This window comes from Phascolarctos cinereus, unplaced genomic scaffold (assembly GCF_003287225.1).
Source record: "Phascolarctos cinereus isolate Bilbo 61053 unplaced genomic scaffold, phaCin_HiC Scaffold_4;HRSCAF=312, whole genome shotgun sequence".
Classification (NCBI taxonomy): domain Eukaryota; kingdom Metazoa; phylum Chordata; class Mammalia; order Diprotodontia; family Phascolarctidae; genus Phascolarctos; species Phascolarctos cinereus.
The window spans coordinates 170,723,964-170,749,137 of record NW_027555847.1 but is presented as its reverse complement, the minus strand read 5'-3'; the positions used below and the strand labels follow the sequence as shown (position 1 = coordinate 170,749,137).

At 36.2% G+C, this 25,174-nt stretch overlaps 1 protein-coding gene across 1 annotated transcript in view; it reads left to right on the top strand.

Moving 5' to 3' along the window:
* TXNDC11 (thioredoxin domain containing 11) overlaps window positions 1–25,174 on the top strand; it is a 62,755-nt gene that overhangs the window by 31,345 nt on the left and 6,236 nt on the right. The window contains 6 exon segments of the mRNA XM_020972524.2: window positions 6,342–6,435; window positions 15,250–15,362; window positions 17,194–17,394; window positions 20,850–21,630; window positions 24,036–24,178; window positions 24,504–24,613. Of these exon segments, the coding sequence (XP_020828183.2) occupies window positions 6,342–6,435; window positions 15,250–15,362; window positions 17,194–17,394; window positions 20,850–21,630; window positions 24,036–24,178; window positions 24,504–24,613 (1,442 nt within the window).

Here is a 25,174-nt window from a genome sequence, read left to right as displayed (position 1 = left end):
AAGGGTAACAGATTGGTCATAGCCACAATGAAAGACCAATTGATTATAGCCTCAGGGGAATGCCAGAGATTTGGCCATATTGCAAAGTCCAGGGTTTTTCCTTTTTGAGGTCTAGATGCCATCCTCATCAGTGAGGAGGGAGAGTGTTCTAGGCATGGGGGACAGTCAGTGAAAATGCACAGAGTCTGGAAATGGAGCAAGGAGGCCAGTGTTGCTATATTGCATAGTATGTAGAAGGTGGAAAAAGACTGGAGAGGTAGGAAGAGACCAGGATATGAAGGACTTTTGAAAGCCAGTTATATTTAATTATAATTATATATATATATATATATATATATATATATATATATATAATTATATATATATATATATATATAATACAATATATATAATTATATATAATATACATTATATTTATATTATATATATATACATATATAATTAAATTATAATTAAAGCCATTATATTTAATCCTGGAGATAATAAGGAACTACTAGAGTTTGTTGAATGGGAGGAGAAGGAGAAAGGTCAGGCCTGCACTTTAAAATTACCTGGAGAATGGTTTCCAGTGGGGAGAGACTTGAATCAGAGATTCCAACCAGCAAGCCATTTCAATATTCCAGTTATTTATTCCAGGCATGAGATGATGAGGGCTTGCACCAGGGTGGTAACAGTGTCAGAGGAGAGGAGAGGTATAGGAGAGATGTTGCAAAGGTAAAATCAGCAGGACTTGACAACTGATTGGATATGGAGGAGGTGAGAAAGAGTGAGGAATTGAGGATGATACTTAGGGACTGGGAAATGGTCGTACCCTTGATAATGCCAGGCAAGTTAAGAAAAGAGAAGAGGGGTTGGGGGACAGATAATTCAGTTTTGGACCTGATGAGGAATGTATGACCCTCGTTCTTTTTCCCAGATGAATTTGTGGCAACTTCTTGAGGGGGGAGATAATGATGTTGCAGTGTAGGAGTGATAGGAACCCCAAAATTCAAGGGCAAGCAACTCAGGTCCTGCCTCGAATGAATTTGACCCAAGCCTTCTTTCAGCCAAAGACAAAGTTTATTAGAACACGGCTTGGAGGGAGCTAGATTCCTAGTGAGTCTGCACTATTGGCCAGATTTTAAGAATCTGAGCATTTTAATGGAGGCAAGATGGATCTTTTATACAGAAGACTGTGGGCACTGAGAAGGAATCTAGAAGGAGTTAAGGTGGGAAGTGGCCGAGGTGATCCAGAGGGAAGGCTGGGCTAGGTTAGAGGTAACAGAATTAGAGGTTTGGGCTTGGGGCCGCTATAAAAGGAATAATTGGGAAGGCCCAGTTGCCCCAGATGAATTCCTAGGACCTGGGTTTTTTTGGGGTTCAAATCCCATCCACCTGTAGGAGATTCCAATAGAGTGGTGAATGAGAGAGTCCCATTATCTGAAGTACCACTTAAAGCCACTTTAGGAGACAATGAGATTCTAGCAGGCTGGTAGTGAAACACCAAACTAACAGCCCTTGTCTGGACAATGGAATAATGATAATGTTTGAAACTCTGAACTACTGTCTCTGGTTACCTCATCTCCCCACCCATAGCAGGTTTTACTCTATAAGAATACCTAGCTTCTCTTCACTGGGGGGGGGGGTTAAGGTGAGTGGGGGGACACACACACACATTCCCTTACTTGGGCATCTCCCTTTAGTGGGTGTCCCCCTTACTCAGTGCTCCCTTTAGTGGGGAGTGTCTCCCTGAAGTGACTGTCTCCCTTTGGAGGCGGGGCTGGAGTCTCTCTTAGGCTGGGTCTCCCTTAAGGGGTGGAGGAGCCTGCTTGGTATGTGTGTTACATGCACAATATATGCCTTTACTTGATTTAGAGACAGCCTGAGCAAATTCTTTTGAGACAGATTTGCACCCCAACATTTTGGGGTGTACCCTGAACCTCAGCAGACCTGTTGAGTTGAAGATGTCCATTTAGCAGCTGGAGATTAGAGACCAGAGGTCAGGAGAGAATTTAGTTCTGGACAAGTAAATCTGAGAGTCATCTTCAAAAAAATGATAATTGAAGCCATGAGAGCTCATGAGATCACCAAGTCAAAAAGTATAGATAGAGAAGAGAAGCGAATCCAAGACAGAGCCTTGGGATACCCCCATAGTTAGTGGGCATGAGGTAGATGAAGATCTCCCAAAGAAAACGGAGAAAAGAGCTGTCAGATGGGTAGGAAAAGAACCAGGCAGCATCAAAAACTGTAGAGAGGTCAAGAAGTATAAGGACTGAGGAAAGACCATTAGAAAAAAGGCCGTTTCATTTGTAAAATGAAGAGCTTATACTTGTCCTCTAAGGTCCCTTGCAGCTCTAGCTCTGTGATCCTGTGTAGGAGATGTGGAGCAAACTGGGGAACAGCATCAGCAGGAGGCTTGGAGCAGAGGATTTACATTGGAGCATTGCGCAGGGAGTGAGACTGGGTTGGAAATCTATTTAGTGGAGGTTCTTGAATTCCAGGAGGAAGAATTTTGTCCTTACTGAAAATAAAAAGCATGCCATTTATCTAGAGATGACAATATTATGATTCAAAATGATCTTGGAATATTGGGAGGTGAAACAGTGAGATATTTAAGCTTGGTAAAGGAGGTAGAATGTTATAGTTTAAAAAAAAGTCTCAGTAAATTGGACTTGGGAATTAGAAAGCCCTGGATTCAAATACTTCCTCTGATACCTAATTGCTGTATTGCCTTGGTAAGTCTTTTAACTTCTCAGAGCCTCAGTTTCCTTCTCTGTAAAATTTGTATTTAAAAAAGTACCTTTGAGATTATGGGTATAAAGTGCTTCGTAAACCTTAAAATGCTATTTAAAAGTCAGTCATTAAAGAGAGAAGTTAATGGTAGGCCATGGTATCCATGTTTGAATTACTGTCCTTTGGAGTAGGCATTAGATTTATTCTGTGTTGTCAGAAGATAATTTTGTCTATATAAATAAGAATTTTCTTATGATCAGAGTTCTCCAACAGAAAAGTAAGCTGGCTTATGAATAAATGAATTACCCAACATATACATTTTGAAACAGAGTGGATAACCATCTGTCAGGAATATTATGGAAAGAATAGCTTTCTTTATTGGGTGGATGATTGCACCATATATGGTCTCCTCCAATTCTCTGGTTCTGTGATATTCAGTAGAGAGATTCTTAACTTGACTGTCCTTAACATAGTGATGTTGTTTTGTTCCTCTTTGAGAACGGACAACAGCCAACAATCATGGGAGTAGCTTGATGAAACAGAATTAATCTGGAAGACATGTACAGGAAGAACTGCAAAGGTAGAGAGACTAGGGATAAAGTGTAAAAAGCCTAGAAAGATAAGAAGGGACCAAGTGGTAAAGGGTTTAAATCACACACACACCCCTGCTCCATTACAAGTGGAACACAGGGTAGTAATACAGGCAAAAGGAGACAACGTGCTCTTAAAAATTTAAAGAAAAGAGCACTTGCGTGCAGGAGAGCATGTTAGGAGTATACTGAAGTAATTCAGAGATATGAAGATAAAGAGCTGAACAAAGGGGGATGGGACTAGGAATGAAGAGTAAAGTATGGCTCTTGATTGGCATCAGACTCACTGCTGTAGTCACCATCTTGAGAGGGACAGGCTCCAGATTAAAATGGGAAATGTTTAACAAAATAAATAAAAATACAGTACAACATAATGTTAATTTGTGGTTTTCTAAGTCAATATGTGGCCTCCAGGAGTCCTTTTCTATTTGAGTTTGACACTACTGCTCTGACACATTGCAGGAGGAAATAATTAAAGAATCTGGGTGATTGAATATTGTGAGACTAGAAAGAAAATTCGGAGTTCTACTCCCCCCACCCCAAGGTTATGAGTTTGGGGGGCTGTGAAAATGTTTGTGTCAGTAGGAAAGTGGGTATGGAAAAACTATTTGGGGTAAAGCCTGGGGATTCAGTTTGGATGTTGCACAATTTTGTAACTACTGATCTTTTAGCATGAGAAATAAATTGTTGCTTTGCTATATGTGTTGCAAATCGTTATCTTTTCTGAACCTAGGTTTCAATTATATTTTAAATTGTAGAATTTGTTTTTTTTTTAAAGAAAATTGGATCAGTGATTCCATTATTGTATATAAAAGTGTCTTTGAGCAAACTCCCTCTACCTGCTTTGCAGTTTAAAGTCTTACAGTTACCTAAGATACTAACTAATATATTAAGTAACTTGCTCAGGATCACACAGACAGTAAATGTCAGAGGAAGGATCTGAAGCCAGTCTCCCTAACTCCAGGGACAACTATGTACTTGCTAGACTAACCCCTTTTTATATTAGGTTATATAATTTTTAAAAGTTAGAGTATTTCCATGATAGAGGCCATAAAGACACACACACACACACAAACACACACACACACACACATCCATTTTTGCCTCCATAATGAAATACAGTCACATTCTGGCATTTAAGGCTCTCTACAGTCTGTCTCTAAACTATCTTTCTGGCTCTATTTCACATGATCCTGGCCAAGTTGTTGCCTAAATTTGGCATGCTATTTCTTGCCTTCATACATTTACAGAGGCTCCCCTGCCTAAAGTGTACCTCATCTTCATTTTTCTTTAAAGTTCAACTCAAGTCGAAGTCTTTCCATACCCCATCCTCCTGCATGCAAGTAAGTGCTCTTTTCTTTAAATTTTTAAGAGCACGTTGTCTCCTTTTGCCTGTATTACTACCCTGTGTTCCACTTGTGATGGAGCAGGGGTGTGTGTGTGTGTGTGTGTGTGTGTGTGTGTGTGTGTGTGTGTGATTTAAACCCTTTACCACTTGGTCCCTTCTTATCTTTCTAGGCTTTTTACACTTTATCCTTTCTCCCTCACCCCCATATACTCTAGGATCCAGCTGTACTGGCCTCTTTGCTGGATATGTGACCTGACTGTCACTTGCACTGAATATTTCCCATTTCAGGATTGCTCTTCTTTCTTATCTTGACCTCTTATCTTCCCTGGTTTTCTACCGAGACTCAGCTGGAATCAGTCTCCAGAAGGCCTTTCCTAGTACTCTCTCCCTAACCATTACATTCCATTTATCCGTATGTGTCGTTTATACATAGTCATTTCTGTGTTATCTCTCTCCTTTTATAATGTGAGGTATGTTCTTGAGAGTAGGAACTATTTTTTTCTTTTTTTTGTATCCCCAGTACTTAACAGTGTCTAGTACACTGTGTGTGCTTGTTGGATGGCTGATTAACCCTTCTAGGTATGAGTAGCAGTACTAAAAAGGGGCACTTGGACACAGCCACAGCAGCCCCCTCATCTTTCAGCCCACAGGCTCATTTTCTTGATAAATTTTCCTCTGGATTCAAAAACAGTATAGCAGGTATGGCTATGCCCAAAAGACCAAAAATGCATAAACTCTCTAACCAGCGTGGCCCTGCTTTAGTTTGAAATTGACTAGCTTCCCTTCCCTGAATCCTGAGTTACTGTGTCTATAGAATTGCACAGAAATCATTATTAATAACTATGTACTTTAATTGTAGCATCAAATAGTATAGATGTACAGATCGATGTTAAAACAAGATATAGTAGACTGAATGTGACTTGAATCTGAGGGGTTGAATTCTTCCTTTCCTTCACAGCCCCCCAACCCCTCTGGCCAATCCGAGGGGAGGAATCAGGAAAACAAAACAAAACCTATTTGGACAGGTAGAAGGGATTAGGAGTTTCCTTGAACAGCTCTCAAGGAGGAAGGGGAAGTAAAGGGATTATGTGCTTCACTCATTTTGCCAGCTATGTGCTGCTATTTGGGGCTCATCTGTCCTCTTGCCTGTCCCAGTCTGCCCATGGACATTTGATAAAGGATCTTTTCCCAAAGCTTGCTGTGGCCTTTTCAGTGCCTTGCTTCTCCTCTAGTCTGATCATTTCTTCTGGGTTTGGCAGGGAAGTAAGGAGCCTGAATGTGGCCAAATGTCCTTATCCTCCACTTCTCAGTATAGCTTGGCTTCCTGAAAGGAAATACTTGAGGGGCCAAAAGCCTTGGAAACCTAGGGGACTTTAATAATGCCTATGCACAGACATTCTGCCAGCCCACCACATCTCCATAGCAGTGTTGCTGGAGGAATAACAGTCTAAACTCAGCATAATACTTGTGTTTATGTCATAGTCCTTCTAATAAGTTTAAGGAGAAGTACTATGTTGTATTTTATCCCTAGGAGTTAGCACAGTGCCTTAAACATAGTAGGTACTTAATGAAAGTTTGTTGAATTGAATTGTGCATGGGCCTTACTTTAAAATACCTATATTTTTACATGAAATATATTAATGATACTGTATGAGTATCTAGCTAACTAATTCTCATTCTTATTTTTGCAGCCTGGAGTACTTGGATATTTTGAATTCAGTGGTTCTCCCCAGCCTCCTGGTTATTTGACATTCTTTGCTTCAGCATTACATTCATTAAAGAAAGGTAAAAAGTTTAATTTAAGACATTAAAACATTTTATATAAAAATTTACTCAGAGTGATGCCACTCTCCTTTTTATGATGTGCTCTAATTATTTGTTTTTGAAATTTTGATGGATAATTATTACTTCAGAGAATTAACAGGATTTAAATCTGTCTATCAAATAAATAGTTGTTTTGTATGCAGTTATTCAACAATGAATAGAAAGTAGTATAGTGGTAACAATCTGACTATAATACTTCATTGAAAAGATACCTATTTTTATGCCTTAAGAATATCTGCTTTTGAACCAAGAGGACTCTGTACACAATAACAGCCACGTTATGCAATGACTAATATTGTTAAACTGAACCCTTCTCAGCATTACAAGGATCTAAGACATCTCCAGAGGCCTCGGGATGGAAAATGCTGTCCACATCCAAAGAAAGAACTATGGAAGTCGAATTGCTGTCACTTCTTTTTACCTCCTGTTGAGTTTTGTTTCATCTTTCTGATGATTCCTCCTATTGGTTTTAATTTTTACTTACAACTTCACTAATGTGAAAATATGTGTCATGGGTATGTAAACGTAAAGCCTATATCAGATTGTGTGCCGTCTTGGGGAGGGTGGGGGGAGGAAGGGGGAGAAAAATTTTCAACTCAAAAGCACATGGAAGTGATTGTTGATAAATCAAAATAAATTAATAAAATTTAAAAAAGAATATGTGCTCTTGCAGTTATGTTAAGTCAAGTTCTTTAAAAGTGGGAGAATCTATACCATCAAATAGTTATCTCAAGAAAATAAACCTTAGGGCAGCTAGATGGCGCAGTGGATAGAGTACCGGCCCTGGATTCCGGAGGACCTGAGTTCAAAACCGGCCTCAGACACATAACACTTACTAGCTGTGTGACCCTGGGCAAGTCACTTAACCCCATTGCCTAGCAAAAAAGAAAAAAAAGAAAAAAAAAGAGTAGTTATAGGGGCAACTAAGTGGTGCAGTGGTTAGAGCTCTGGCCTTGGAGTCAGAAAGACCTGACTTCAAATCCAGCCTAAGACACTTGACATTTACTAGCTGTGTGACCCTGGGCAAGTCATTTAACCCACCAAAAAAAGCAAAAAAAAAACCAACCCAAACTTTAAAAAAGAGTAGTTATAGTTGCCTCACCAAAAAAAGCAAAAAAAAAAACAACAACCCAAACTTTAAACAAGAGTAGTTATAGTTTTGTACTATAAAGCATTTACATAAGTGAATTTTATACACTATAAAAGGTACCTCTTCAGTTAAATGATCAGTCTTGAAGAATTCTTTATTATAAGAAAAGTATTTAATACTTTAGAGCTTTAAGCTTATTGATATGGGTATTCACAGATTCACAGAATTTAAGAGTTGGAAGGGATTTTGGCAGCCTAGCCTTCTAATCCAATGTATATCTAAAAGTAATCCCTGTTGTAACTTACTTGATAAATGGTCATCTGGCCTTTGCTTGAAGACCTTTTAGGGAGGGGGAGCTTCCCTCATGAGGACAGCTTTGAATGTGAGGACATTTTTCCTGATAGCAGCCCTGAATGTGTATCTTAGCAGCTTCTAAACATTGCTCCCTGTTCTGCTGTCTGGGGCCAAAGAGAGTAAGTCTAATCCCTCTTTCCTATGACAGCCCTTTATATATTTGAATACACCCCAGGCTAAATATTCCCAGTTCCTTCAGCTAATCCATTTATGACATGGGCTCAAAGCCTTTTACTCTTCTGTTTGCTGTCCTTTTCAGCTTATTAATATCCTTCTTAAATGTGGCACTCAAGTACTGACATAGTGTTCCATATGTATTCTGACTAGGGCAGACTTACAGAGGGACTGTTCTTACCTTTTTCCTACTAACTAAGCCTCTCATAGTGTAGCTCAAGGTGATGTACTTTTGTTTGGCTGCCGTATCACAGCATTGACTCGTATTGTGCTTATGGTCCAGTAAAACTCCCAGACATGTTTCAGACAAGATTCTGCCTAATTAGGTCTTTCCCCTTCCTGTACTTAAGAAGCTGACCTTTTGACTTTAAGTGACTGACTTTATGTTAATATCTTATTAGTCAGTCTCATGTTCTAGGCTGCAAAAGTCTTTTTTGGATCTTTCCTCCTTTCAGTCAGTATGTTGTCTCTCCTGGTTTTGTCATCTGCGAACTGGATGAGCTTGAATCTGTGCTTCTAATCAGGTCATTGACAAAATTTTTAAATGCTGTAAAGCCAAGGACAGAAGATCCCTACAGCACCCTGCTGATGACTTTCTGCCAGATCAGCATTGAACCATTGCTACTTTTTGACATTTGAGTCCAATTGACATTGGTACTCTTTGAGTTCTATTCAGCCAGTTCAGAATCCCATGTCATTGTGTTATCACCTAGTTGACATCTTTCCATCTTCTCCACAAGAACTGTGTAAGGGTGTTTTATCAATGCTTTGCAGAAATCTAGGTAAACAAAATATGTGTGTGTGTGTGTGTGTGTGTGTGTGTGTGTATGTGTCATTCCCCTGACTATTAGTTTTGTAAACCTGTTAAAAAAATATTAAGGTTAGTCCAGCATGACCAGATGAAACCATGCAGACGCATCTTAATCATTTCCTTTTCTTCATGTTCACTAACGATTTTTAAAATTGTCTGTTCAAGAATAGAGATCAAGTTCAGTGGCCTATAGTTTGTATATTTTCATTGCTATCTTTAAAAATGAGGACAAGTTTTATCCCCTAATTTTATAGTATTCTGTTTTCTGTTATCTTTCAAATATCGCTAACAGTGGTTCATCAGTCACATCCACTAATTCTTTCAGTAGCTGAGGGTATAGTTCATCTGGGCCAGATGCTTTGAAGTCATTGAGAGCAATTAGATTCTCTCTTAATTATTACAGTTAGAGACTTGCCTTATTTATCTTGGGTGTCAACCCCAACATTTTTGTTTCATCAGTTCTAGTTCCAAAGCCATTCTTCTTGGAAGAAAAATTAGTTGCAAAATGAGGGTTGAGTTTTTTTGCCATTTTATTCCTTGTTTTAATTATCCCATCTACTTCAGACAGTGGTAATATCACTTTTTTAATCCTCCTTTTTCTCCTGATATAGTGAACAGAAACATTTTTATGTCTTCAGTGTCCCTTGATAGTCTCTAATTATTGGGAGCTCTAAAATCCTGACACTGTTTTTATAGGACCAGGCCACAGTCTTGTATTTATCATTTTTTAACTGCTCTCACTGCTGTCTTCCAAACATAGCTTTTAAAAGTCCAAGTTGGTTTAGAAAAAACCCTATGGATCCACATTGATCTCTTCAAACAACTTCTCATTAGAAGTTGCCTTTCTGCCTTTATTCTCTCAACCTTTCATTCATGAAAATCTCATTCCTTCCACATTGATTTTCATCCCTCCTACACTGATTTTCTCTATGAAATTTGAGTCCATGACTTCTTACTTATCCTTCCTCCTAACTCTTTGAAGCTATTTTTCAAGATGAGTCTTCCTGACTCCAGGCCTGGCACTCTGTCTAGCTGCCTCTGAGTAATCTTCCTATCACACTACTTGGAACACGTATTGCCTGTTCAGAAATCTTCTGGGCCTACCATTGCTTATGAAATAACATCTCAAATCCAGATCCTTGCATTCAAAACCTCCCATGTTCTGGCTCCAGATTATCATTCTGTTTTTAGGTTATTTCGTATACTCTGTGTTCTAGGAAGAGTGACCAATCTTTGTCCCTTGCTTTTGTCCTGCCCTTTTCCATCGCCTTACTCTTGCTTATGATATCTCCCACATACATTTAATTTAATTTTTTAACTTAAACATTTTTATTTTCAGTTCCAAATTCTCTCCCTCTCTCCACTCTCTCCTCCTCCCATCGGGAGGACAAGAAATATGATATCCATTATACATAAGGAGTCATGCAAAACATTTCCAGAATAACCATCTTGTGAAAGAAAAGCAAGAAAAATAAAGAAAAAATGCTTTATTCTGCACTCAGAGTTCATCAGTAGGTATTGCCTTTTTTAGAGAGAAGTGAAAAGTGCTATCTTTCATTGGTTCTGTTTATTTGTGACCTGTTTCTAAATAGCTCAAAGTACTGTTACAATTAATGAAATTAAATTAATTAAAATCTAGATATAATACAAAAGGTTTTTGAATTAGGTTTTGGTATAACTAGCAAAGCATAATGACAACATTATTATTAATAATAATGATAGTCATCACAAATTATATTTGTTCAGAACATCTCATATCCCTTTGATTTCACTGCAGTGTTGAGCTATGTACTGCTTGTGCAGTATACGATAGAAAGTCCAGGGTGTGGAGTCAGAGGATCTGACAGATTTGACAGTACCCATTGTGTGATCACACAGCCAGTATGTGTCAGAGGTGAGGCTCTGACCAGGCCTGTATGACTGCTTGCCTCTCCCTAAAACTGAACTGAACAAAATTTATTCTTTGATTCAGAGGGTACTTCATGTTCTTAGAGTGCCTCAGGGTTATTTTTATGGACATCATTTACTATTCAGAGGAAACAAAGTGTTAATAGAATTTCAGGTTAGCAGAGTTTCTTGCTATTTTTTTTTGCTTTATCTTCAATCTTTTAACAGAGATAAATGAATATAATCATAAAATTGAGTACTTTTCCTGATGGATTTGATAGTGAATTTATATTTTCAACAAACCAGCTGTATTAAAATATTGAAGCTTCATTATTTTCAGAACTGAATAGCTTACTCTTTTAGTTATAAAGCCTCTATTGTTTTAAAGCCTTGGAATCCTGCTTAACAGAGTGAATGTTAAGAATATGAAAATGCACAATGATGTTTGTTGGTATCATTCTTCTTCATTTAAGAATGTCCTGTGCTAAGCCAAGAACTATTCACATGGGATTTTACAAATTTGAATTTCCTTCTCCAGTAAGAATTTTATTAAAGATATTCTAAGCCGTATTTTGGGACTTTCTAGAGTTTATTAATTTCTCAATGTTTGAGGAAACAAAAAGACTTTGCATAGGTAATAACATAGCTGAGCATGCTGAATTTGGGCTAATTTAGATGAACTATGAGTGTTAATTAGTAGAATTAAATTGTTGTTGTTTAGGCATTTTTAGTCATGTCCAGTTCTTCGTGACTCTTTTGGAATTTTCTTGGCAAAGATACTGGAGTGGTTTGCCATTTGCTTCTCCAGCTCATTTTACAGATGAGGAAACTGATGCAAACAGAGTTACGTGACTTGTCCAGGGTTACATAGCTTGTGTCTGAGGCTAGATTTGAACTGAGGGTCAGGAAGACTTGAGTTCAAATCCAGCCTCAGATACTTACTAGTTATGTGATCCTGGGTGAGTCACTTAACCTCTGTCTCAGTTTCCTCATCTGTAAAATGGAATAATAAAGACACCTTGGATCATTGTATTCCTGAGAATAGCTAAATCATTCACAGTTGTTCATTGTACTGTATTGCTGTTAGTGCATACAGTGTTATCCTCATTCTGCTCATTTCACTCTTAATGAGTTCATGGAAGTCTTTCCCGGCTTTTCTGAAATCCTAGAAATGAAATTCGTTATGTCTTAAACACAATAGTATTCCATTACATTCATATACCATAGCTTATTCAGCTGTTCCTTAATTGATGGATATCCCCATAATTTCCAATTCTTTGTCACCACAAAAAGAGCCACTACAAATATTTTTGTACAGATAGGTCCTTTTCCTTTTTTTGTTTTTTAATCATCTCTTTAGGATATAGACCTAGTAGTGGTATTGCTGGATCAAAGGGTACATGTAGTTTGGTTGCCCTTTGGGCATAGTTCCTAATTGCTCTCCACAATGGTTGGATCAGTTCACAACTCCACCAACAGTGCATTAGTATCCTAGTTTTCCCATATCCCCTCCAGCATTTATCATTTTCCTTTTCTGTCATATTAACCAATCTGATAGGTATGAGGTGGTACTTCAAAGTTGTTTTAATTTGCATTTCTATAATCAGTGATTTAGAGCATTTTTTAAATGACTATTGATAGCTTTGATTTCTTCTTTTGAAAACTGCCTGTTCATATCCTTTGATCATTTATCAATTGGGGATTAACTTGTATTCTTATAAATTTACTCCATTCTTTGTATATTTGAGAAATGAGGCCTTTATCAGAGATACTTGGTGTAAATTTTTTCTCAGCTTTCTGCTTTCCTTCTAATTTTGGTTGCATTGGTTTTGTTTGTGCAAAACCTTTTAAATTTAACATAATCAAAATTATCCATTCTGCATTTTGTAGTGCTCTCTGTTGTTTGGTCCTAAATTCTTTCCTTCTCTATATATCTGACAAGTAAACTATTCTATACTTTATGTCTAAATCATATACCCATTTTGAACCTATCTTGGTATATGGTGTGAGAAGTTGGTCTATACCTAGTTTTGCCATAGTTTTTTCTAGTTTTCCGAGAGGTTTTTGTCAAATAGTGAGTTATTATCCAAAAGCTGGGGTCTTGAGTTTATCAAATACTAAATTACTATGATCATTTACTACTATGTATTGTGTACCTAATCTATCTCAGTCATCCACTACTCTGTTTCTTAGCCAGTACCAAATTGTTTTGGTGATTGCTGCTTTATAATATATTTTGAGATCTGGCATAGCTAGGCCGCCTTCCCAGTTAAGTGTTTTTTAATACATAAAAATCTATCTCACTCCATATTTAGGGCCTTTGGATCGACTGGAGAGACCATTGACCCGCTTTTTATGCCTGCTTTGCTAATAAATTGTTTAGCTCCGATTGTTTTCTGATTGTCAGCTACACAGTGTCAAGTTGAAGGGACTTTACTTCACCCAAGGAAGGAAATTTCGTGAGGCCAGAACAAGGAGGAATCAAGTAACCAAAGGTTTAGAAGAGGGGAGGTACAGGAATAGCTGAAGAGAGCCAGGTAGTTATGGTCAGAGAGGAGCTGTGTTATCCAGCTTTTGCTGTCATTGGGATAACATCTCTTTCTCATCCCCTCAGACTTAAAATTTTGGAGTATTTTTTATTCTCTGTTTTTATGTTTCCCCCTGCGCAGTCTTTCAGTAAGTTATTGAACCCTAACAATTATTCTACCCCATAATTTCTTAGATTTTACCTTCCTTTTTTATTGCTACTATCCTAGTTCCCAGACCCTCATTACCTCACATTTGGATTACTAGAACAGTTTCTTAGCTGCTCTTCTTTCCTCCAGTTTTTCTTTCATGTTATTCTCCATACATATGACAAATTAGTTTACTGGAAAAACATTTTTTGTTACACCAAGAGCTTAGCATATCCTTGATGTCCATTTCTGTTTTATCCTGGTCCTAGCTCTTTGTGACTCTATTGCTAGAAGACTAAACTTATTTGACAAAGGATTGACATATTTCAGAAACTCACATCTGGTATACTGACTTAATATCTGCACATTTGGACATCATTTAACAGTAAAATGTGTAATTTACGGCATGATTAACAATGTTATAAAATATAGTTTCTATTAGTCTTATCTCAAAATGGCAGGTTAAAAATGGGGCTAAGAAAATAAGCCATTTCATGCTTCCTTCTTGCTAAGTGTGTCTGCCTTTCAGAGTGAGACTTTGAACTAAGAATTGTCTCAACTTGGGAACTAGAATTCACATATTAGAGTTCCCAAAAGCATAAGACATTTTAGAGCACATGGATGAAGAGAATGACAAAATGAGAAAAAGATAACCAAAGTGCTTTGAAAACTACAGAGAACAGATTCGACCCAAAAGCAATACTGTTACTTTTCCATCTGAGAAGAGAGTGGCAGTAACTTAGAGATGAAATGTGTGTGAACGCGCATGTGTGCACATTATACCCCAGTTTAGTTATTAAATAGTAGTTGTTTGTTTAATTTTTTTTGTCCTCAGATTTAAATTTTGAAATTGGCCCTGGAGCTCTTAATTATACATTTAAATATACGCACATGCATACATATATATGTACATGCACATCCCATTTAAACATATTTATATAGACATTTAAATATGTATTTATATACATGTATAAGATCATATTGTGTAAAGAAAAACAGCTTTAAAATGTGAACGATTACTCTCCAGCTTGCCACAGATTGATATTTCTATTAAACTGTAGCTTATTTTTGCCTCTGTGTTTTGTATACTTTTTGAACATTAAAAAAATTATACATAAGAAGGAACACATCTGTTAAATTCAGTATTACTTCTGTGTGTATGTATGTATATGTAGCATACTTGTTTGCATATACGTTTATTTCTATTATACTGTATTTTTGCCTCTGTGGTTTGCTTACTTTTAAAATATTTTAAAATTTTATTATAAGAAGGCAGAACATAACTTTTAGATTTGTTAAATTTGGGAAGTATTGGCTATAACCATAAGAATATCATGGCTTTTTGGTTTTCTAAATATTTGTGAAATTTCATTTTGGTTTTTATTTTCCCCCCAGCCAAAGCAACTGCAGTAATATAATATATTCACTTTACTTTTAATTATTTAGAATTTGTGTAAGAGCACAAAATGTCAATTATTGGGGTTATGCTGTAAGAAATAATATCTGGAATATATTCCAGTGGTGCATTTTGTTGTCAAAACTTAATTGTCAGAGGTGGCTACAATGTGGGTGTCTGTTTGGTTGTAGATTTCCTCTCTAGGCTGCCTGGAGTGAAAAACCTCTGTTGCCCCTCAAGGACCTGCAGGCTTCCTTTGAGTTCAGGCCTATTTTATTAAAAGAAGCTTTATTTTTAAAGGATCCATTCATCCAGACATCAGTATTCTTTTTGGTCATTTTATTTTTTATATGCACTTTTTTAAACAAAAAAACACTTTCTGTTTCAGATTACCTAGGAACATTACGCTTTGGTGTTATCACAAACAAACGTCTTGCCAAACTGGTGTCCTTGGTGCATTCTGGAAGTGTGTATTTACATAGGCATTTCAACACATCACTTGTAAGTATTCCATGTTCATTATTGATACATTGAGGTACCTTGAATTTTTATTGAACTTTGTATTCTTGGGATTTTCACGAAGACTTATTTTTCATTTGGTGCATAAAATTGCAAAAATCTGTGGAACACTTTGTGCTTAAATTCCCAGGAGTTATTTTCTACTCTTTATGCAGAATAAACTTTGCGCCATTTATCAAGAACAATAAAATAATAAGCTTTTCTCCCAGGGTGGTCTTATAGACGTTTAAGCTCTTTCAGTTCACCCGGGAGAGCTTCTAGAGTTATGGCTACTTGATCTCTGGAGAGCTTTAGGGAGCCCTTAAATTTCTCTTTCAACTTAATGTTTCTCAGCCTTAGCTGTATTTTGGAGAGACCACCTCAGGGCACTGTTATTCCAGATCTTTGACATAATCTTTCACAGCTATTGTTTTATTTTTATTTGCTACTTTACTTAGTCTTCTTATCCTGCAGATAGTACAGTTTTCATTTTATTTTTCTTAGAACTGTATAATTCTGTTAGCTATATTGACATTTTCACCTTAGGGCATAAAGATATTTCCATGTATTTGTCTCCCTATGTCTTTTACCAGCTGTCTGCCTTCTTTTTCTCTATGGTAATCTTTGTTTCCATCACTGTTAGTATTTTTGTATAATAGTATCGATCAGATTATTTTTCTACTGAAAGATTCTGGGATAAAAATTCATTATTAGAAGATAATGACACTGGCAGAATTGAGAATAACACTACAACAACTGGACTCATAGAGTAAAGCTTTCATCACTCGGACTATTTTAATTTACAGTTATGTAAATAAATAAAATAAATAAAAATGAATACTTTTTTATTCTGAAGAAGAATCACAAAACACATATACATTTCCTAATATACATTTCCTATAATAAATATCTTGCATGAGCTTCTGGTCCATTTTGAGAGTTTTTGAGGATTAGGGTAAACGTGTCAGCTAGTCTGATGGTTCTGAGAAGTATATCTTAATTCTGTACCCAGAGAACCACTAAGCAGGGGCTCCAGAGGTGAGGAACCTGAGGCCACATGTGGCCTTCTGGGTCCTTGGGGTTGGTCTTCTGACTGAGTCCAAGTTTTACAGAACGAATCCTTTTATTAGGGGATTTGTTCTGTGAGGTTTGGATTCAAAGGGCTATACTTGAGGACTAGAGGAACACATGTGGCCTTGAGACCACAGCTTCCCTACTCTGTATCAAGTCATTTCCATCTTCACTGCAGCTAAACCCTGCTATATATGTTGTGTCTTCCAACTGGAATATGAGCTCTTGTGATTGATTATTGTCTGGCTTTTCTGTTTGTATCTCTAGTGCTTGGCACATAGCAAGATTTTTCTTTCATTCATTCAGTATAATCAGCTCTCCACCTGCAAATGATATGATGTTATTTGGCCTATTTATAACATTGTTCATATGGAATTAACTTGCTCCTATACTGTTGTTTTGCCTAAAGTTTTATTGTTGTGGAACAATAAAATTGGGAAAAAATAGTATAATTGGTTTTATTTTCTTAGATGTATATTGACATAGATGTAATAGAGGTGTTTGTTGGTTCATTATGCATACTTGACAACTTCGTGAAAATTGCATCTAGGTAAGGTGTTGGACTAGTTATTTGTAATGTCAGTGACAAAAATATTTTAATCTAGGAATCAAGAGTAAAATAATCAGTGTGAATTAATATATCCTATTACTATCAAATTTATATTTTCAACTTTTGAGATAAGACTTCGTCTTATGAATAGTTTCTTTAATATCTGATAATGATATTGGTTTGGTTTTATCTCATGTGTCCCTTTATACAAAGGTCTTTCCCAGAGAGGTAATGAACTACACAGCTGAAAATATTTATAAATGGGCTTTAGAAAACCGAGAAATGCTTGTTCAATGGCTGCGACCACATGGAGGGAAAAGTCTTCTCCTGAATAATGAACTCAAGAAAGGACCAGCACTTTTTTTATTTATACCTTTTAATCCTTTAGCAGAAAGTCATCCTCTATTAGATGAGGTAAGACTCATAATATGAAAGTGTAACTCAGAACTATTTATTGTGTAGTAAAACATCATGATTTGTACTTTGTTAATTCATAATTTATAATAATTCAGTGAAATAGCTGATTCAGTGCCAATAATAGCATCCATGGCTTTTCTTTCTCTGGTTAAAGGGCCAGGGATAAACCTGAACACTTCTTGGGTCAACACCACTGTGTAGCTCAGCAATGGTTAGATGCACAGAACTATTTAGTAGTGGATGAGAGTGAAGGAAAGCAAAACCATTCCTAATTTCCTTCTGGAGAAGAACTTAAGCTGCATAAAGTGACTGAGATTATTCTTGCCTTTTATTATTAATCATCACCATCATTATTGCTGTTATGGCTGAGAAGATGGAAGGATAAGCACAAAATAGATAGTGGGATACATGAGAGAAGGCAACGGAGCAAAGCAGTATTGGACTTGTTTCTGCATATAAATATCCAGAATGAGAAGTACAACCTTAGCACCATCAACAACAACATTTTCCTGGCTTTTCGACTTTCAAGTCAGACACCCAAACCAGCTCTCAAGTGGCTGCCTACCATCAGCAGTATTGGGTTTTACCCAATTTATTTCCTTTTTCTGTAAGTTTATTTTATACATGGTTCATTTGCAGTCAGTTATAGGGAGCAATAAGAAGTTGTAGAAAGCCTGGGGATAGTTACTAAATTAGATTTACTGTCTTTTATTTTCCTGTTGCCCAAGGATGGCTTAATTGGTTAGAACAGATTTCAGAGAGTCAGTACACTCTAAGCTAACTACATAGTACCTTTGTCTCTTCAGAGTGAACCTAATTTATCCCTTCAAGAAAAGGAGAACTTAATACTTCTTGTCCAGCTAAGACCATCATTTTGTTGCTGGAATTTTCTCATTTAGACCTTTTGTAGGGATCATTCCATTATGTGGCACTACTTTGTATTGTGTGGAAAATGAGAGAGAAATGAAAGAGGAGCAAATGGAAAGCTTCCTTGTTGTTCATGCCACTGTGATGGGATGATCCATGAATAATAAATTTTAATTTCTTTTAAATATTTTGGCCACTCAAACTTTATCTGCTCAGCTATGTACTTCTACTTTCTCAATTAATTGAGATTTTATTCATTTAGACCAGCAGTGACACTTTGGAGCACCGTGCGGAAAAAAGTCATATGTTTACCTGAGGCAGTAGCAAGTAGTTCTGGGTGTAAATATTTATGTAAATGTTAACTTTCAGTGTTTAATATTTTAATATGTTAAGTTTCTGCTCAAATTAGGGATGGGTTGGTTGCTGTGATAGAGGGGTAGAAGCTGTGTTTCCCTGTTAAAATGGATATGGATATACCTCGTGACATAGTAGAACATGTATTGACTAGTAATATTTTTCCTCAAACACTCTGCCTGTATCTGTATAACTGCTTTACATTATGGTTACTTTTCCTGTGGAATAGAGCCCACAACATTCCTGTGAATTTAATTAATTCCATCGTATAGTTGGAAAAACAGGCTTAGAAAAGTTGTGATTTAGTCCAAGTAATGCAGTGCATTATGGGTAGAGCTCAGTCGAGAATCCAGATTTTGTGAACCTAATCTTGGGTGTTATCCACCCAACTCTACTTCCCTGTTCTCAAAGTGTCAGTTATGTGAGCAGATTTATTGATAAAGGCTATAAAGCTAACATCTAAAAGGGGTTAATTCTTAAATTTGTTAGTTTTCCCTTCAGTTTTAAGTAGCCAAACATTATCTTCATGTTTTAGTATCTTGTCAAAAAAATCCAATGTAGTAATTAGCAATTTTTTGCAGAGTAGCTTAATAATTTCTTAATTTTTTTTCTGTATTTTGTTTTTAATGTTACCTTTCCTTCCAAATATATACCTTCTTATTAAAATAAATGAAACATGATTTGTTACAAAAAATAAAAAAGGAAGAAGGGGGGAAAGGTATTCAGCAAAATCAACAGACACATTAATAACCTTTGACAGTGCGTGTAGTATTCTACTTTCATAGTCCCTCTACCCCACCTACAAAGAAGGGAGGGTGGGTCATTTATTTTCTCGGTTCTTCTCCAGGGCTGAATTTGGTCATTATAATGGGACATAATTTTGCTTCCTTTGTTGGTCTTTCCATTTACATTGTTGTAGGAAGTGTACATATTATTTTCTTGGTTTTCTTTTATTCACTCAATATCAGTTCATAAATCTTTAAGGTGATGGGACGATTCTTTTGGTCAGACCTACAAATTTCACTAATTAAAGTAAATCGGAAGTGATAATTACAGTGCTAACATTTTAAAGTTGCCAAGTTTTCCTTATTTGTTCCTGTGTAATAAAATATGGCATCAGGTACTAGACTCTTACATAACATCGTTTAACCAAGATTTTAAAAATACTGCTTGTACAGTAAAAGGGCAAAAAATAAGAATCTCCTTTCTTTATTGTCATTTTCTTCATTGTATTCCATTTTTTAAAGAAGAAACTCCATGTGATTTAACATCTTAATATCTTATCTAACTCTAGCAAGATTTAGTCCATGTTTACCCCCTTTCCTATTATTGCAAACTGATATCCTCTATGTGGAGTTATTTGTCTTTCTTTTATAACTAAAGAAAAGCAAGATTTATTGTCCAGTTGTCCCTTATCTACAATAGGATACATTCAAGTTGAGGCAGCTCATCCAGCCTCAGTCACTTACTAGCCAATATTTTGTATGTATGTATGTGTGTTCACACAACACACACACATGTATATATTAGATATGTGCATACCTATACCTGTGTGCATATGTATAATTATTATAAATGAAACTGAGTGATACTTAAGTGTAAATTGCTAGCGTGTAGCATTATGGTGACCATAAACAAATAAGAGAGATAAAATTACCCAATGAATTCATGCTCTCTTTGTGCAAAAGAAGTGATTTGGACACTAATTTACTTGCTACTAATATTTCATCAGGAGTTCTGAAAATTTTCAGAATGAAGTTATTTTGGAGTATCAATGGCAATTAAGATGAAGAATATAACTATCAGATTGTAAAATATCCTATGTAGTTTGAAGCTTAACAATACCATGTGAAGAGACTGGACAGGAGATTTGCTGCTAATTTCCTCTGTGACTCTGGGTGAGCCACTTAAACTCTCTGGGCATTGATTTTCGCACCTGTAAATTGAGAAGATTGGAGTAGATCTCTTCCAGTTAGAAAAAATATATGTGATTCTGTGATAGTAACATGACATGGGACCTTAAAAATAGTCTCTTCTGGAACCTAAATATTGTCATATTAGTATGTTTTTGCACAATAGTGATAAATATGCACTTTTAAGAATTTATATTCAAGGCAATACTTATTACCAAAACTTTCTCATGGCACTTAATTATAAAATGTTTTAGAAAGGATTTTAAGTCAGTAGCATACATCTCACTGATCCTGTTTCCCCCATGACTTTTTCTTTAGATTACCGAAGTGGCCTTGGAATACAACAACTGTAATAAAAGTCAGGTAGTTGAACAACTACTTCAACATCTGAGACATGTGGATTCATCAGCATTGGATTCTCTGGTATCCAGCCCCCCAGTCCAACTGGCAGAATCATCTTCAATAACTGAGTCCCCATGCTGCAATACTGTGGTGCTTCCTCAATGGCATTCCATCTCAAAAACCCACAATGTCTGTGAGCTTTGTGTCAACCAGTCAGTTGGGATTAAGCCAAGTAAAGTCAGTGTGCCACAGTGCAGTTTTTTTGAGATAGCAGCAGCTTTGGACTCATTCTACCTCAAGGAACACACCTTCTATCAAGTTACATCAGATAGCATAGAATGCAGCAATTTTTTAAGTTTCTATAGTCCTTTTAGCTATTATACTGCATGTTGCAGGACCATGAATAGGGGCTTGACTAATTCTGAAGAGGATATCTTTCAGTCCCCTACCATCGCATTTTCTTCCCATGAGAAGAAATGCAAGGTTGATAACCCAAGTTCTGTTCCTCACATTGAGGAGAGCATCTCTCTCTTTCCTGAAGTTGATATTAATAGCACAAGTATCACAGGCCTGAGCTGCAGGACCAACAAGACTTTGAACCTTTATCTATTGGATTCAAATTTGTTCTGGTTGTATGCGGAAAGGCTGGGTGCATCAAGTTCGACTCAGGTTAAAGAGTTTGCTGCTATTGTTGACATAAAAGAAGAATCTCATTATATCTTGGACCCCAAACAAGCTCTTGTAAAGCCTGCTCTAGGTACTATAGGTAGTTTTACTTTTGCAAATATTATATATAATGTTAACTCTTGAATAGAGGTGACCTCTTAATATTGTTGGTAATGTTGATGTTGGTTAAAAGGATGCCGATGATCTTTACATAGTTTTTAACTTTTTCTTTTTGCCAGTAATGTATTGTCGTTTTCTAAATAACTAAATTAGCTTAATGCTAGGATGACAGGATTTAGTAGTGTTGGAAGGGACATTACAGGTCTTATAATCCAGACCCTTTTTTTAATGATGAGGAAACAATCCAGAGATCTTAAGTGACATTCCCACAGTCACATAGCTAATAAGTGGAGAGCCAGGATTTGAGGCCAGGCCCTCTGAGGCCTAATCCAGTGTTATTTCCACTGTTTTTACACTGCTTTCCAGTCTCAAAATTCTGGACCTATTTGTTACTTAGTCCTATGTTTCATTAAAAATCAAGCCAATACAATGACAGTGATTATGAAGGAAGGTTTTATGAAAATTTTCTAAGATGATATCCAGTGGGAACAGAATACCCTCATTAATTAGGAGATACCAAGGTGTTTGACTGGCAAAGTAAACAGAACCTGTTTTGGTGGGAATATCTCATGTAAATGAGAAATGTCACTAGCTACATCAACTTCATTCTTCAGAAGAATAATATAAGTATTTTATTCAGGTTAACTCCCCCCAAAAAATTCAATTTGTAGCAGTCCATACCAAACCATACCCTATCATGTTTAACCAGCTGCTATGTTTATATCATTGCCTTGGGGATATTTTCTTGCCATTAAGTACTCATAAGCTGCTCTCCTGGCAAGTGGACAAGCAAATAGGAGTCATCCCTTTCCAAAACCTCAAGAACAAGAAATCTTTAAATTTTAGCCTGTCTCTAGCAACAGTGAATTCATCAGGCCCTGTGTGTAGGACAACATTGTTACTAGTGTTCAAAAGCTATTTAATTAAGCATCATTGGAATCAGGAAGGTCATCCTTTCCCTGATTAGATAGGGAGGAATTTGTGGAAGAAAACTTTATATTTTGGTTTTCAAGTGTTAGAGACTATAAAAGACCATGAAGAGTAAAATTAAGCCTTCTTCCCATAAATAGTAGCCATTTTTAGTGACTTTCTTTAGGCATGTTCATGATAAGTTGCATATATTGAACTTTTCTAAGCAAAATATAGTTTATATGCACTTAGGAATCTATTTAAAGAAACCCTATAATCCAATACTTTGTAAGGGGCTTAAAATCCATTAATAATTAAAATAATTATCCACTAATTCTGTTTTCTAAAATATTTTGGCATATTAGGTTTTATTAGAGTAAGAAACACCCACATAGTTAAGAATCAGGTAGTTTTTAAAATGTTTCCTGTAAAATAGTGTTTAGCAAAACTCATTTATTCAATGAGATCATAATGTACTAACTTTGAAACAGGTTCTTGGACAGAATCTTTAGCCCGTTGCTTCTTCTTTTCTTGCATTTACCCTAAACATGCTAGCTGATTGCTGACAGCATTGTTGACAAAATCAGTAATGAATTATGGGAAGTCACCTGTTGCACAACATTATTACCTGCTCAGAGAAAGTATAAAAAGTATAGTCATTCTGGTTCTGGTAAGCTAATCTATGAAGTATTCATTCTTTGGCCTTCATCTTCCTCCTCCTATAGTTTGCTTTTGGATATTTTCACTGGAATATCCCGTGAAATAGATATTTGACTCTCAGAATGAAGAGGATAGACTAGGTTAGATGTGAAATAGTGCTGCTACAATGTAGCAAAACAATATTAGCTAATGAGTTAATAGGATGACTACTATTAGCTAAACTTAGGCCTTTGAATATTTGTGGATTTCATTTACCCATTTTATCTTTTAATCCTTATGAAATGTAATCAGAAATTTAATTTATGTTTCACTAAGCCAAAGGCTAGGGAGAAAAAAAAATCCAGTGCTTTAAAAAAAAAAATTAACCCTCAAAAGCCATGACTGGAATGCTTGCTTGATTTTATTCACTGTAATTGTAATGCATTTGAAAGTCATTGTATTGTAGGTTGACATGTCTTAGAGACTGTGCTATTTTGGAAATCCTTTTATACAACTCCACTTTTGAATTTGTGAATTGGCCCTATTAAGAAAATGGCAGAATCCCTAATCTTTGAAATTGATAGTTTATAACATTATGGAAAGTGGTCTTATGTTAACCACTAGTACCCATATTGTGCTACAAGGTAAACTTGGTGCCATTAATTCAAAATTATTATCACCTTTATGAATTTTCAGGGTGAGGCAGTTTTAAAATCTGATCCTAAAAATAATTTCAAAAATTAATTTTCTAAAATGTAAACATTAAAATAGACCAGCTACTGATACTCAGACTGTGAAAAGGAATAATCTTATTGTTTCTTTTTATAGAGTCTTTTATTCAAAACTTCAGCGTTCTCTACAGTCCATTGAAAAGGCACCTTATTGGAAGTGACACTGTCCATTTTCCTTCTCAGCACCTAATTTCTGAAGTAACAACTGATACGTTTTGGGAAGTAGTCCTTAGAAAACAGGTATTTTCCACGAAAAGGTAAATCAGACCTCCTTTCCCTTTACAAAGAGATTTCCTCTCAAAATACTTTTGTGTGAATGAGTGGTATTTAGCTTTTGAACATAAAGAAAATCCCTGTTAATATTACATCTCATTATTAAACCCAATGATTTTTTTTTAAGTGCAGCATTAATTTGCTGTTTTCTCCTCTATTGATATCCATACAAAATAGAAATTAACCTCATTTTCGCCAAAGGTTGAAATGTCTAATTTGGGATGATTTAGTGAAGGTGGTAAGTTTTATGTCTTCTCTCTGGTTTTAGTAAATCTGGTGTTTCCTCTCTTAGGATGTTTTGTTGCTGTATTATGCACGTTGGTGTGGGTTCTGTGCATCTCTTAATCATATTTTCATCCAGCTTTCTCGTCTCCTGCCTCCAGATAAATTCACTGTGGCCAGGTAAAATAAACTTGTTTTCTACCATGTGCTTTGTTAGTATACCTCTTAAGTTTTCCTTTTCAATTTTCATATATTAAGTTGTAGATTCTGTCCAATTTCCACTAAGTTTATGCTAATTTTATCTATTTAACTGTAGTCCTTTTTAAAAAACTGTAGTTCTGGGTACAAATTCATCATGACCAAGACTGTCATAACAAAATATGCTTGGTTTCTAATATTGTACATTTGTATGGCACTTTACCATATTGTTTAATGTGTTTAGGAAAAAAAATCCAATTTAGACAGATCAGTTCTGTTTTCCACCTTGCCATATTGTAAGCATTATGAGGGCAGGCACCATGTTCTTTGTATTTCCCCCAGCACCTAGTGTAATGCTTTGCGTATAGTAGGTGCCTAATAATGGTTATTACTGAGTTATTATGAATGAAGTAATAAATATGAAAGGGATTAAAAGGAAGCTTTGCTAACATACAGTACCCTAGTTTACCTTTAAAAAAAGGGGGGGGTGGAGCAGCTAGGTGGCACAGTGGATGAAGCTCTGTCCTTGGTGTCAGGAGGACC